At 32.0% G+C, this 15,350-nt stretch overlaps 1 protein-coding gene across 8 annotated transcripts in view; it reads left to right on the forward strand.

Annotated features, from left to right (window-relative positions):
* SCAPER (S-phase cyclin A associated protein in the ER) overlaps positions 1 to 15,350 on the forward strand; it is a 470,315-nt gene that overhangs the window by 159,143 nt on the left and 295,822 nt on the right. For 7 of the 8 annotated variants that reach the window (XM_079128857.1, XM_079128859.1, XM_079128858.1 and 4 more), the window contains 3 exons: positions 1,641 to 1,722; positions 3,168 to 3,320; positions 3,870 to 3,977. In XM_079128857.1, the coding sequence (XP_078984983.1) occupies positions 1,641 to 1,722; positions 3,168 to 3,320; positions 3,870 to 3,977 (343 nt within the window). The remainder of the gene's footprint in view (positions 1 to 1,640; positions 1,723 to 3,167; positions 3,321 to 3,869; positions 3,978 to 15,350) is intronic. The other variant, XM_079128864.1, reaches the window with a different exon arrangement.

The following is a 15,350-nucleotide window of genomic DNA, read 5'->3' on the forward strand; positions in this document are numbered from 1 at the left end:
CTGAGGTAGTGTTTGTCCAGTTTCTCCCTTGTATAGTTCTAAGATTTCTCTTTGCTATTTACTTTGGAAGCAGGCCATTGAGAACATAACCCAAACTTAAAGGATGGGAGTTATTGTACCTCTCCTTGAGAGAAGAATACCACCATTAACTTCTTTGGAATTCTTCTGTACAGGACATTTAGTTTGTTCTTCCTCTACTGGTCTGTATTTCATTACTATAACTAAAAACCTGAGACTGGGTAATGTGTAAGGAAAAGAATTTTATGTGTCACATAGTTTTACAGTTGGAAAGTCCAAAAGCATGGCTCCAGCTCTGACCAGTTTGCCTTTGCCTGCAACATATCATGGTGGATAGCATCATGGTGGGAATATGTGTGAGAGGGAGAGATCCTAGAGTGAGACAAGAAGCCAGAGTGCAAGGAGGAGCCAGTTTTGTTTTTTATTACAACTCAGAAACTACCACCATCCTTGAGAATCTCATTAATTCCTTCCAGGGGCATCTTCCTGCCCTACAGTGATCTGATTGCTTTGCACTAAGCCCCCACCTCTTAAAGGTTTTGTCATCTCGCACAATGTCACAGTGGGACCAGCCATGGTTTCAGCACATGAATCCATGGGGAAGAAACTACATACTAATCATAGCACTTCCTCATATGTTTAGTTATTAAACATTTTAGAAAATATGGATTTATTTATATTTATTTAACACTTTGAGTTATATTCTCATTCAGTTTATTTATTGGTGCCCAAATTGTCCCACCTTTGGGTACTGGGAGTTCTTTTTAGTTGCTTCTTGTGTCCCTTTGACTGACTTCATTTTTTTTTTTTTTTTTTTTTTTTTTTTTTTAAAGAACTTTCTGCTCTCAGAAACCACAAATATATTTTATATTTTCCCTGTTTTTTTTTTTTTTTTTTTTTTTGTTGTTGTTTTGTGTTTCTGTTCATTGTACTGGTGGGACCTTTCAGTCTAGAAACCCACACCATTCAATTCTATGAAGTATTTTTGATTTAACAAGTTTTTATTCTACCCACTTTCTCTAATATGTATATGAGAGAAAAATATATACATATGTGTGTGTGTTTATGCGTGTGCTTATATATGGAATCCTTTTAAGAGATGTTGGTCTTTTTTAATTTTCTCATTTTTTTCACTTCTGTTTTCTGTTTTCATGAATTTTCTGCTTTTTAGAAGACTTTCTCGGTTTTTTGGCATTTTTTTTTAGTGATTTTTAAAATTTCCTCCTTATATTTTAATTTTCTAAATGCTCTTTCCTTACTATTCCATTCTTAAAAATAGCATTCTGTTCTTGTTTCATGGGTAAAATATTTTTTTATTCCTCATATTTTAACGACAGTCTCAGAGCTAATATTTAAATCCATGCTTGGGTCCAGAAACCATTCTCATAGCTGCTAATTTCTGCTGCTCAGTACTAAAACAAAACAAAACAAAGACTTCATTACTTCCCAGATATTTAGTAAGCAATATACCTGAGAATTAGTAGGCACGCAGAAAAAAATAATTTTCAAATAAAACAGTTTTTTAGAGTCTATAAATTGTTGTGTCTTAATTGTACTTTTTAACCTCATAAGATTTGTTATTCTAAGCAGTTGAGTTTATAATTTTGACTATCTCCTTATAGAGACAGGGAAGAACGATTGGCGGCACTCACAGCTGCTCAGCAAGAAGCTATGGAAGAGTTACAGAAAAAAATTCAGCTCAAAGTAGGATTATTTTTTTATTTGAAATTTTAGAGCTTTCAATGGAGCATGATATTAAAAATTTTATAGAACAAAAATTGAATTATTTGTAATAATTAACACTTAAACAAGTGTTACATGATTGCACTCTGTTTCAAACTCAGCTATCTGGAAACTAAATTTATTTTGAGAAGACAGAAAGAGCCAACATGGAAAACAGTTTAATGAAGCTTAACATTTCCTGTTTATACTAAGCAATTCATTAGTGACTTGAAGACATTATTGCTAGGCTTCTGATATTCAGAGATTTTAATCATTTAGGAATAAACTAAAAAGATGTTTTCTATGCTTTCAGTGCTTAGGAATTATATAATTGTAGCTTGGTAGATTATTATAAACTTATGTTTTCCAGAAAATTGATTCACTTAATGCAACATGTAGGCAGTCTTTAGTGTATGAATATTCCATATTGTTATCATAGTTATTTACACATTGGCTCCCTTACAGGGATAATAACTGCTTAAAATAGAATAACATATTTTACTATTTGTATTGTCCTAGGAATTTATTATTCATTTAAGTTTAGTGCAGCAAATACTTATGAATTAGTAAGATATGATTCCATTTTCAGGAAATTCATAATCTAGTGTGAGATTCAGATGCTAAGCAGATAATTTCCATATAGATGTGTACAGGGAGTGCTATGAAAGTACAGAGGCAGACACTTAGTCTAACCTGAGGGGTATGAGAGGAAAGTGAAATAATATTAGAGAATTCTTAAGCTGAATCTTCAAAGAAGGATGATCTGAGTGGGTAGGAGAATAGTAGATGATGAGTGGGCTGCATTTGAGCAATATGAAATAGTATGAGCACAAGGACATGTCTAAAGTAGCTTTTTACAAGACTTTTCTGTGATAGTCACTAGAAGTGAAGAGCAACTAGAAATGAAACAAGGGTAGGTAGAGGTTTGTGTCTTGAAGAGCCTTGCTTGGTATGTGACTAAGCATAGGCTTTACCTGTGGGAACACATTTCCCACAGTGTGTTTCAGGAAAACTTCTCAAAAGTGTATTGTGGGCATATCATTTGTAAAATGTGTCTTCCTATAAACCAGGTTTATTGAGTCATAGAGCATAGTGACATGGTAGGGACTTTGTAACTTTCTGTGTTAAAAACCTTTTCAGCTTTAACCCTCTGTTTCCCAAATTTATTTGACTGTGGAACCTCTCCCACAAAACACCTATTAATATCTTAATGGAACACCCTTTAGGAAATGTGCTTGTGGAGCTATTAAAGGGCTTTATGTAAAACCTCTGTCTTCAGTGTACAAGTTGATGTTGAAATAAAATATTCTTAAATAAAATATTTTTGCATTATTTTGAAAGCTTTAATGGAAATATTATTTTCCAAGTTCTTAGTAGTAATCTAAAGATAGATTAATATTTTGAAAATTTCATACATTGACTTACAGCATGATGAAAGCATTCGGAGGCACATGGAACAAATTGAACAAAGGAAAGAAAAAGCTGCTGAGTTAAGTAGTGGGCGACATGCAAATACTGATTATGCCCCAAAACTTACTCCTTATGAACGAAAGAAGCAGTGTTCTCTCTGCAATGTCCTGGTAGGTTGTCATTATCAATACTGTGGTGATATAATTTATTATTATGTTTATGAAATCTTAGAAATATATTTATTAATCTTCTAAAATTTATGCTAAGACTTCTCTGAGTACCATGGATTTCTTTAATGATTTTCAATGAAAAGTAAGTAGTACAAATCATAGTATTTAGGGATAACAGTGCAAAGTGTCAAAGCAGTTAGGTGCTACCAAAATGGATATTTGCCGGCTTAATGCTTGCCTAAACCAGTGTTCTTGGGTATTGGAAGTAAATGAGTAAAGCAGCATTTTCATTGCTGATACTTAAACCTTTAGACCTAGAGGAAATGATTTCCTGTTAACCTGGCTTTGATTGATGGATGGCATGCCTTTTTTGATCATATGTCTTTTAGAGGATTCTCAGTATTATGTCCTAAGAAAAATATTTTTAAACCTAATATGTAAAGGCAAGAGTGATTTCAACTTACATATAGCAGACTAGATCAACTATGTAATATTTAATATTAGATATAATGTTTTGTTGATTGCATTATTTTGATTTTATGCTTTTAGATCTCTTCAGAGGTATATCTTTTTAGCCACATTAAAGGCAAAAAACATCAGCAAGCTGTGAGAGAGAATAGCAGCATTCAAGGGCGTGAACTTTCAGATGAAGAAGTGGTATGCTTTACTTTTGTTTATTTATACTTAGTTATTGAGTATCTAGTATGTGCTCTTTTATTATAAAGAATTCCATGTTTATATGTATTTGTGATTATTGAAAACTAATTTAGCACTTAATAACTACATAATATAGTATGCAAACGTGTCACTTTACTGTACATTTTAGTTTAATAATTTGAAGCAAAATTTAATGCTGTCATAATTTTTGTATAAGAAGTAGTTATGGTATTTTGATATTTTAATAATGCAAGGCAAGAATTACTCAGTAATGTACCAAATTTCTTAGAAAACAGATAACTATATTTTATATAAATGTATAATTTTGTACAGTAAAACACAAAGTTTTAGAAATGTATTATTCATCTATAATTTTTGTTTACATAGAATTTAGATTTCTGTAAATATGTTTGTAGAATATTTTCTTTCAGTTTTTATTGACTTGGATTATATAGCTAATTTACAAATTTATTTATAGTAGAAAATTTCTAAAATTGCTCAAGAACAAGAAATTCATGTTTGTCTAGTATCTCTTAAGATGCCCAAAAAAGAGCTGAAGAAATAGCTCCTCTTGGAGAGCGCTCGCCTAGCGTGCGCAAGGACCGCGGTTCAAATCCCAGACCGCTCAATTGAGAATTAAAAAAAAAAAAAAAAAAAAATACCCAAAAAAGATTGTGGTGGGTTGAAAGCGGTACCTGTGTGTAGGTGCATGTTATGTTTAACTTTTTAAAAATAATTTGAGGTGTGACATACATTAGTAAATACATAAACCTTAAATTTATAGGTGTTGAATTTTTACATAGTTATACATTGATATAATGCTACTCAGGTCAAGATAAAGATAGATAATTTATTGTACCATTCTGCCCCTTACCAGTCATGTTTTCAAATTGAACTACTCTGACTTTGCACTATCTATTTACCTGCCTATTCTTGAATGTCATATAAGTGGTATCATACAGTATATACTCTTTTGTATCTGACTTCATTCATCTTTAAGTGTAAGACTGATTCCTGTTGTTTTTGTATGGCTATAGTTAATTATTTTTCTTAGATTGTCAGTTCCCTCTAGGCAGAGAACATCAGGAACACACCTGTAGTTGAATAAAATAGGATTTGTTGACTTGTTAAAAGAAGGAGAAACATATACCATGGGAAGTTGTAGAGCTTTTCAGGAAGAAGGTATTAGAAAGGTCTTTTAGAATTTGGCTAATGCTAGGTGATTTGGGGGAATACTCAAGGAGATGAGACTTTGGTATGATTAGGATGCTATCAGAAAGCAAGTAATTCTGTGGTTGGTTTCTTAATAAATTTTATCTGGGTAGAAGAAATGAAGCTGCTGTTCTCCCAAGGGTTTTAGGATATGACCAATTCATTGTTGGGGGAGGCAGTCGCACATGTTATTTGGCTTACTTTGCTGGAATTTCTTCCCTAGAAGGATTTACCCCTTAACTTTCAACCTCTTGGATAGCTTTAAACTCCAAATTCTGCCTCCTTAGCTCACTGAGACTGCCAGCTTGCACTGTTCTCCCATGCCAAAGATTGGCATAACCCCTTAAGGAAAAATTGGGGATGAATGTCAACTCACTCCCTGTGCTTCTCTTCTTTTAGGGATTATAATCTCTGCAGTTCTGGCCATGTTGGCTATTCTTCAGTGCCTTCAAATAGTTAGTTTATATATTGTATGCAGTTTTTGGAGTTGGAACATTGGTCTACTACAAGCCAGTTCACTGTGGCTGGAATGAAAGTTTCTAGTGTTTAAATTCCTGTATATTCATGTTTTACACAATGCTTGACACATAGTTAAGGTTTTTAATAAATACGGTTTAAATTGAGTTGAATTAAACTGAAAGGATATACACATGACTTGAAGGTATCATTGGAGTGGGCCTCTATATTTCTCATTTGTAAATCTAAGTATTTTTGATACAAATGAAATGGAATATGGAAGTAATTATCTGTTTGAAGTTGTATCTTTTTGCTTTTTATTCAAATGTATTTTAAGAGTGAGTAGTATAGAATTTTTTGATTTAAATCTTTTGTAAATATCCTTATTTTCTATTTGAGTTGGCTGCTTAGAACTCGAGTTCCCTATGCATGTGTTCTACTTTGAAAATATTCTTTAAAAATTCATTTTTATAAATGGAATAATTTACTTAATAATGAGGATATTGCTTTAATTATAAGATGATAATTTCCATTATGGTAGAAATTCTTTAGTTTATAACAGTTATTTGAGGTTAGGCTCCATCAACAAAAAAATAAATACACTATTTAATTTACAAAAATTCTTGAAAATTTTTCTTGATTATGCTGTTACATAAACTGAAATGTAAACTTTTGTGTTTTTATTTCAATGAGAAAAGGTGAAAGGGAAAGAATATTAGAAATTTTAAAATATTTGAAAAAATAATGTGCAATAATATCTGATATTTATACTTATAATGGTCTGATATTTAGTCATTGTAGTTGAAGATGTGATTGATGTGTTCATTTTGTGTACTGTTTCATTTCAAAGGAATTTTCTGAAATTTCTTGCTTAATTCATATAGATATTCTTGGTGATAGACCATTCTTCCTAAAAATTAGTGTGCAATATAACATGTGAATTATGATATAGAATGACTATTTTATATTACATAGAAGTTTCATTTTTAATCAGTGAATATATCTATAGTAAACATACTTGTTTTACTTAAAATTATTACTTGTCATCTGTGATGTCTTTATATTATATATACCTTGTCTGTGACCCTTCTTCTTTGACATATAAGATTTTATTTATATCACCTCTGACCTAATAAAATTGTGCCTTTGACCCTATGCACTTGACATCTCAGATAACTTACTCTTGATCTTTGACACATTTTATTTTAAGCCTCTTAAACATAATAGGTGGCTGCTGAGTAAGAAAGCTTTATTGTTTGGTATTTTTATTATAATTTAACTGGGAAACTTTTCTGGTAGTTCTTGAGAGTCACAAAATGAATTGTTGTTATGTTTGATTTTCTTCTTTATCTTAGAATTCAAATGATAACAGTATGTGATTTTTAAAGGTCAAAAATGGATGTTAGATATAAATACATTCTAAAATTAAATTGTTACATGCATTTCTAGAGAAACAATAACCTAATTTGTTTTTATGCTTGATTTCTTTGCTGTCTTATTTTCATACTATGAGGAAGCTAAGAGTATTTTTTGGTGCAAGTTGCAAGTATATTTAATCATGTATGGAAAATGGAGGTTATAAAGTTATGTACTTTTTTCAGTTTTGAATCTGTATATTTCTGATACTTCTTTGCTTTCAGAGCATGTAAATAATGCAAACTGTTATGCCATATACTTAAATATAGAGAAACTAATCATTAATTTTCATTTTATTCCTAAAAGCATGAATAGGATCATCATGAAAGATTTTAAATTAATATAACTTATCAGATGTTTAAAACCCAGATGTGATTTTGAGATTATGAAATTAGTATTTCTCCCTAGAAAATTATGCTAATCAGTCAATTCCTGGGGAGAAAATAAATGTTAAATTAGCAAAAATGTTAAATTAGCCATTACTATAATTAATGAAATGTAAGCTGACTTATTTGGTCAGGATGTGTCTGGCGTTGAGGTGGAAGGTAACAAGATGTTTCCTAGAATTGTCGACAGTCTGGGAAATAATAGCTAACTCCTTATAGACTTGTTCATTTCCTTACCTTTATTATCTTTGAAGAAACTGAAGAAACTTTTTATTTTTTTAATTGATTTTTTGTTTATTTAATTAGTTGTACATGACAGTAGAATGCATTTATACATTTCTATAGATCATGCATAAATGGAGTGCAATCCCTCACCCCTCCAACTATACATATTGAAAGATCACATCGGTTTTGCAGTCATATATGCACATGAGGTAATAATGTCTGTTTCATTCTACCATCATTCCTACTACCATACCCTCTCCCCCTCCCTTCACTCCCCTCTAGTCTCTCTTTATAATTACATTAAGAAACATCTTGTTTGCCTTTCAGTAGAAAATCAAATCAAATGAACAAACTCTTCAGTCATTTAGAATAAATCTTCAAGGTGTTTTTTTTTTTTCCTAATTTCTCAGTCAGGTTAGTAAGTTTAAATCAATTTGAGAGGTGATTTTAAAACATTTTTCTTTAAGGGTGTAACTTCTGCTTTAATTTTCTCTTCAGTGACATGGAAAAATGTATATAGGTGTGTGTGTGGGTGGGAGAAAACATGTATATGTATTCAATATATAGTACAAACATAGTTGATTATTAATTTATATATTTCTTCAAGCGTTTTAATTGAGTGGTAAGCTCACATCATAACTATGATGTGCAGAGAATGTATAGCTGTATATTTATGGCTAATTTAGTTATCTACATTGGTTCAAGGAAAAACTTTTTACTAGGTAACCAGTTTGTTTTGAATCTTAGTTTGACCAGTGATTTAAATAGTTGCCTTAGTTAGTATCCAGCCTCTTTTGAATAAAAATGCTGTGGACTGAATGTTTGCATCCCCCCAAATTCATGTTAAAACCCTAATCTCCAATGTGATAGTATTTGAAGGGTGGGACTTTGGGAAATAATTAGGTTGTAAGGGCAGAATTCTCATGGTTTGATTGGTGCCCTTTTATAAGATACAAGAGTTTGCTCTTTGCTTGCTATGCAAGGATACAACAAAAAGACATCCATGTGAGAAAACAAGGACCTAACCAGGCTGGAACCCTGATTTCAGACTTCTCAGCCTCTAGAAGTATGAGAGATAAATATTTGCTATTTAAACCACCAGTCTGTGGTAATCTGTTTTAGCAACCCAAACGAAGACTGCCCATGCCTAAGGTCCCTAAGGGGCCATCCGTGTGATTCAGGGGAAGAATATGGCTTTTATGACCCCATGGTGAGGAGGAAAAGTTGAGATCTTATTACATGGTGTTTTCTGTAGTTTCTGATATCCATTGTGAGTTCCTTGTTTGCTTGTTCACTTAGTGTGGTTAATGCTCCAGAGGAACATCAACCATTTATTTACCACCTGCTCTCCCAGCCTGCCCTCATTCCTCTCTGCCTGCATATCTTGGAGTGTTTGCCATAACCTCCATTTTAGCTGTTGGTGGGCCTGTTGATTTTCACCACAGAGTCTATATCACATGGTAACTAAGGACATCTTGGGGTGGGTCTTGTTCTGACCATGTCCCATAACCATGTTAACGATGCCATATTATATGTGGTGCCAGGAAAAGCTAGAGAAACAGTCTCTTTTGAGAAATACCACTTTGGGTATTACTCTCCCTTAGCTGATACATCTCTCTTACTTAGTACCTATCCTTTTCTTTTCTTTCTTTTGTTTTGTTATTTTGCCTCCCTCCCCGTCAAAACTGTTTTGACGTGGAGGGAATAAAATGTTCCTTAACCTCTTCTTCCTCCTTACTCTAACCATGTAACCAAGAATTAGGATTAGAAAAGGAAATTTCCCCTCTATCCTGGAACTTCTCAGATCAATCAATTGATTGATCGATACATCTTTCTCTCTCTCTTTTAACCCTTTCTTCTCACTGAATTCAGTGCTAAAGTTTGAATCCTGCAGTGGTGTTGATATCCTAAGGGACAGGATACATAAATTTATTGTCTCACAATAATAGCTTGGTTTATAAGACTGAATATACTGAGTCTTGCTGCTCATATTTATTTTGCATAACTCAAGTTGATTATTATGGGGTACTTTTTTGTTTTCATTTATTTTAGAATATATTCTAATCTCCATTCTAACTGGATTCTGTGGGGAAAGACCATCTGTGAAGAAAGATAAGATAATCATTATTATAATCTATTTCATATTTACCTGTTGTTCTTTAAAGTTATAATACCTTTCCACTTTCACTGCTAATAATCAGTTACTTATCTGTGTTGATTGCTCTTTGGTTTTGGAGATGCTGAGAATGAATGATTCATGTTCAGAAACTGAAAGAACTGTAAATTTCTTGTGGTTGTTGTGGTAAGTTTTAACTACAGAAAGTTTTCTTCCATGAATCTTATATTTTAAACAGTTGCTTTTATTACAAAGTAAAAGTTTAAGTAGGTAACAAATGCCATTTAAGAACTTAAATAATTTAATTTTTGGTTAATTATTTTCTGTAACTCTTAGATCTTACTATTAGGCTAACACAAATATGAAAAGCCAGTTCAGCTATATTTCTCTCTGGAAGGCCTTGGAGCATATAATATAATACATGCTATTTTTCAGGTTGCTTAATTTTATAGGTTACTTACGATAATTAATAATATTCTTGCCAGACATGGTGGCACAGGCCTGTAATCCCAGCAGTTTGGGAGACTGAGGCATGAGGATCATGAGTTCAAAATCAGCCTCAGCAAAAGAGTGGGTCTAAGCAACTCAGAGAGACCCTGTCTCTAAATAAAATACAAAGTCAGGTTAGGGATATGGCTCAGTGGTCTAGCGCCCATGAGTTCAATCCCTGGTAACACCTCCTGACTCCAAAAACCGCCCCCCCCCCCCCGCCCCAGTATTCTTTCTTTCAACATTTGTTTATTTAGGGATTAGAATGGAATATTTCTAGTTGTTAATTTTAAATATTAAAAGTTAAAATTGACTGGGCAGTTATTTATAGCTTTTAAGAAGTTAAGTACATATGTGAACACTGTTGCTTTATAAAATGTTTAAAAACCCCTCAAACTTCTTTATTATTGTTTTGGATCCTTTTAACTTAGCATGATTGGGAACTTTTGGCTGCTTTTCTTATATCTGCAAAGTTCAAGTTAATAAGTTTTTCATCTGCCTGTGGCCATGTTGTATTAAAAAGTGGAGCAACCATATGATTATTTCACCATTGGTTTCTTTCAGCTGGATGGTGAGGATCCAGCAAGGTTATGATGAGGCAAATTTGTACAAATCAAGCTGCTTCTCCTTGAATGTACACTCAAAATCTTATCATATGTACTCTTCTTCAAAATATTTTTTTAGTTGTTTAAGGACCTTTATTTTATATGTGATGCTGAGGTTTGAACCCAGTGCCTCATGCATGCTAGGCAAGTGCTCCACCACTGAGCCACAACTCCAGCCCTCATATTTACTTTTTTAAGTAGAATTTTTATGTGTGCCTAATTTTGAAATCTATTCTATGACAATTTCATTGGGGGAGAAATGAAAGAGTGAAAGAATTTTTCAATAGGAGTTTATGAATAGGAATAGTTTTGCCTTAACAGTGAGGAAAGATGACAAGTTGGGCATTTTACCTGCCTAATTTAGATTTTCTTCATTTTGGTGAATAAATAATAGATTATAAATGTTCTTACTTTTTTTTTTACTTTATCTGAAATTCATCATCTAATATTTTAATTCCAAACTGGGCATTTATTGATGAGCAGGGAATATCCATTTTAGAAATAATTATTTTGTATAATAAGTTTAATAGTCGTTATATCTTCTTGCCATTGGCAGAGAACCTACATCTATTATATTAGAAAAATCACAAAGCTATAAATAGTTTTCACAATAACATGGTTTAGTTTTCTCTCTGTATGTTAGTTAGCTTTGTGTCTGACAAGAACAATTTAGAGAAGGGAAAGTATGTTTTGGCTCACAATTTTAGAGGTTTATTGTATGCTTTACTGAATCCATTGTTTTGGGCCTAAGTGATGGAGAAGGTCATAGTAAAAGGAAGCTGCTCTGCTCATGGTAGCCAGGAAGCAGAGCAAGGGAAAAGGACCACAGGGAAGATAAACCCCTCTAGTGCATGTCCCCATGTCCTGCCTCCTTTAGCCATACCCCATCTGTCTAAAGTTACCTCCAATTAGTTCATTCAAAGTAGAATGGGCAGATTAGGTTGCAGCTCTCATAATCTAATCATTCATCACCAAGTATTCCTGCATTAACACAAGAGCTTTTAAGAGACACCTTATATCTAAACTGTAGCACTCTCAAAGAATTTGTTTTAGGTTATAAAATATTTCAGCATCGTTATTAATGTAGCTAACCCCATATTTCTGCCACCTATATAACTATATAACACTTTTTTTTTTTTTTTTTTTTTTTGGTACTTGGAAGAATGGAAAAATACAAATGTGGATTTGGGACCATGTGTAGGGAATAGAACTAAATCTTTATGTTCCCTGTTGTGAAGCCAGTAGATAATCCTAAAACTGAAAAGTGAAGAAGTAGCTGTAAAAATATTAAAGAACATAAAGAAAAAAATTTCTCAGATAAAATCATTGTCTCTGGACTAGGGAAAGAAGTAGAGAAATGAGTAAAAAGCTGCTTTTTTGTTTGTTTGTTTTTGTCTGGTGAAATTAGGTATATAGGTAACTTTGATGGAAGTAAACACTTTTTTAAAAATTAAAATGAGGAAAATGGAGATTGTGTCCATATAGCCCAGGCTGCTTCTTTGTCCTTTTTATTTAAAAAATACATTTACATTAAAATTAAAATGAATGCGTCTGCATCAGAAAGCCATTATAGCAAATTTGGATATTTGAACCAATAACACCTTTATTTTTTTTACTATTTTAAATTGTTATAATATCATTTGATACCCTCATAAGAGTTCAAATACTGGATTCTATTTAAGGCCATTTTGATCAGATTGTTTGGGTAGGTGCATGTAGTTCTAAATTCAAGCTTAGTTTTTTGAGTTGTAGAATTGACCCCAAACAGAAAATTAAGTAGTGGGTAATTGACTCTTTCCAAGGTTTTAGCTGTGTTGATTAACTGTAAAATTTGGAGTACAAAATGACCCTAGATTTATACAGGTAGGTAGTTCAGTAATTTGGCATACTAAGCTGAATAAAATTGACTTGATTTTACTGTTCTTTTCTAATTTGCAGTTTTTGTTTTTGCATGCTGGGGATCGAACCCAAGACCTTGTGTTTGCAAGGCAAGCACTCTACCGATGGAGCTATCTCCCCAGCCCCTAATTTGCAGTTTTTTAAAATAATGTTATTGTATTTTAAAAAAATTTTAGACCTTTTATTTATTTATTTTTATGTGGTGCTGAGGATTGAACCTAGTGCCTCACACATGCTAGGCAAATACTCCACCACTGAGCTACAACCCCAGCCCTAATTTGCAGTTTTAATTTAATCAGTTTACAGATTTTTGTGTTTTATCAAGTTAAAGAAATTCCCTTCTATCCCTCACTTGGTAAGATTTGAAAAATAACATATTGGTATTAATTTGTATTGGATTTTTTCCTCCATTTTATGATTTTTTTAAAAAATTATTTTCGCTAAAGAGAAAAGTACTTTACAGCGGAGTTTAATTGGGCAGAGGTTTCTTTTATTTCTTTCAATTTTCGTGCAATATAATTTTTCTAATTTTTAAAAAATATTTTTAGTTGTAGAAGGACATAATACCTTTATTTTTATGTGATGCTGAGGATTGAACAGAGTGTCTTACACATGATGGGCAAGCACACCACAACTGAGCTATAACTTAATTTTTCTAATTATAAATTTGTTTTGTTATGATTTTTAAAAACGCATAAATTTGTTTTGAAGTTATTTAGAATTTTCCTTTTTAAAGATTATATTAGCTTCATATAAAAACCAGCCTGTTCTTTCTATTTATTCTTTTTATTTCTGAGGAACATGTTGTTTAAAACAGAAATTCTCTCTTCCTTGAATGTTTTATTTAACGTGTCAGTAAAATTCCATGTTCTTGATATGTGTTTTTTTGGAATTTTTTGTATTTTGTTTGTGACAAAATACTCAAAACTTAAAATTTACTATCTTATTTTTTCTAGCTTGTTGAAATACAGATTACAAAATTGTTTGTATTTGAGGTATAAAATGTGATATTTTAACATGTGTATACATTGGGTAGTGATTACCACAATGAATTATTTGTGTACACTAACAATGAATTGTCTAAAAAAGAAATTAAGAGTCTCATTTACAATACAATTTAAAAGAATGAAATGCTTAGGAGCAAATTTAACCAAGGATATGAAAGATTTTTACACTGGAAACCATAAGACATTGATGAAAGAAGAAGAATAAGGCATGAATAAATTAGGAAAGATAGCCTGTGATCATAGATTGGAAAAAATACTGTTAAATTGTCAGTATTACTGAAAGAATCTAAAGATTTAGTGCAATCCCTGTTAAATTACAATGATGTCTTTCAGAAAAATAGAGCATTCCAAACATTTGTATGGAATCACGAAAGACCCTATGTAGCCTGAGCAATCTTGAGAAAGAAGGAAAAAGGCTAGAGGTCTCTCACTTGCTGATTTCAAAGTCATAGTTTGCATCCTTTATCATTTTTCAGAGTATAGTTTGGTTATCTTATGTTAAATTCATGTGATTGTGCTACCTTTAAGACCACCCATCTATGGAACTTTTTTACATCCTGAAGGAACAGTAAGATGAAAACCAGTAATTCCCCATTCCCTCCTTCCTCCAGCATCTTATAACCACCCTTCCGATTTCTGTCTCCATGAATCTCAGATAAGTGGAAACATGCAGTATTTGTCCTTTTCTGTTGTCTTTCCCTCAATATAATGTTTTAAAGATGCATTCATGTTATAGCATGTGACAGAATTTACTTCCTTAGAGTGGAATAGTATTCTATTGTATTCAGTTTTATTCCTTTTTATATACCATATTTTGTTAAGGTTATTTGTCCATTGGTGGACAGTTGGGTTGCTTCCACCTTTTGATTATTCCAAATAATGGTACTGTGAACATAGACATACAAATACTTGTTCGAGTCCTTGCTTTCATTTCTTTTGGGTGTGTACCCAGAAGTGGACTTTTGGGTCATATGATAATTCTATTTTTAAATTTTTGAGGAATACTGTACTATTTTTCACAATGGCTATATTGTTTTATATTCCTGCTAGCAGTTTCTCCATATCCTCGCCAACACTTGTTATTTTCTGTTTTTTAATCATAGCCATCCTAATAGGCTGGGCATATTTTATATTAGCAGTGTATTTCTTTGCATGCATTTAGATTTTCTATGATGTACTTAACTATGTGTATTTTGGTAAAATGACATTTTATTCTTAAAAGTTTTTCAAAGTCTTGGCAAAAAGTTTTCATGTTATTTTATGATATTAAAATAAATTTTTATCTGTAACTGAATCTCCTTTTTCATTTTTAACATTGTTTGTCTTTATTTTCATCTTTATCATTCTTGCCAGATATCTGTATTTCTATATATTTGATTGTTGGTTTTGTTGATCCTTCTTTGTTTGTTTCATTAATGTCTGTTCTTGACTTTATCATTTCCTGTTTTACTTTTTCTGAGAATTTATTTTGATATATTTTTAAAAAAATTATCTCTAATGAATTTCTTTTATCACTGGTTCATATCTGTAATTACAACGTTGAACACGTGGAGTAATAATAG

The sequence above is a fragment of the Sciurus vulgaris genome, assembly GCF_902686455.1.
Source record: "Sciurus vulgaris genome assembly, chromosome: 2".
NCBI lineage: Eukaryota > Metazoa > Chordata > Mammalia > Rodentia > Sciuridae > Sciurus > Sciurus vulgaris.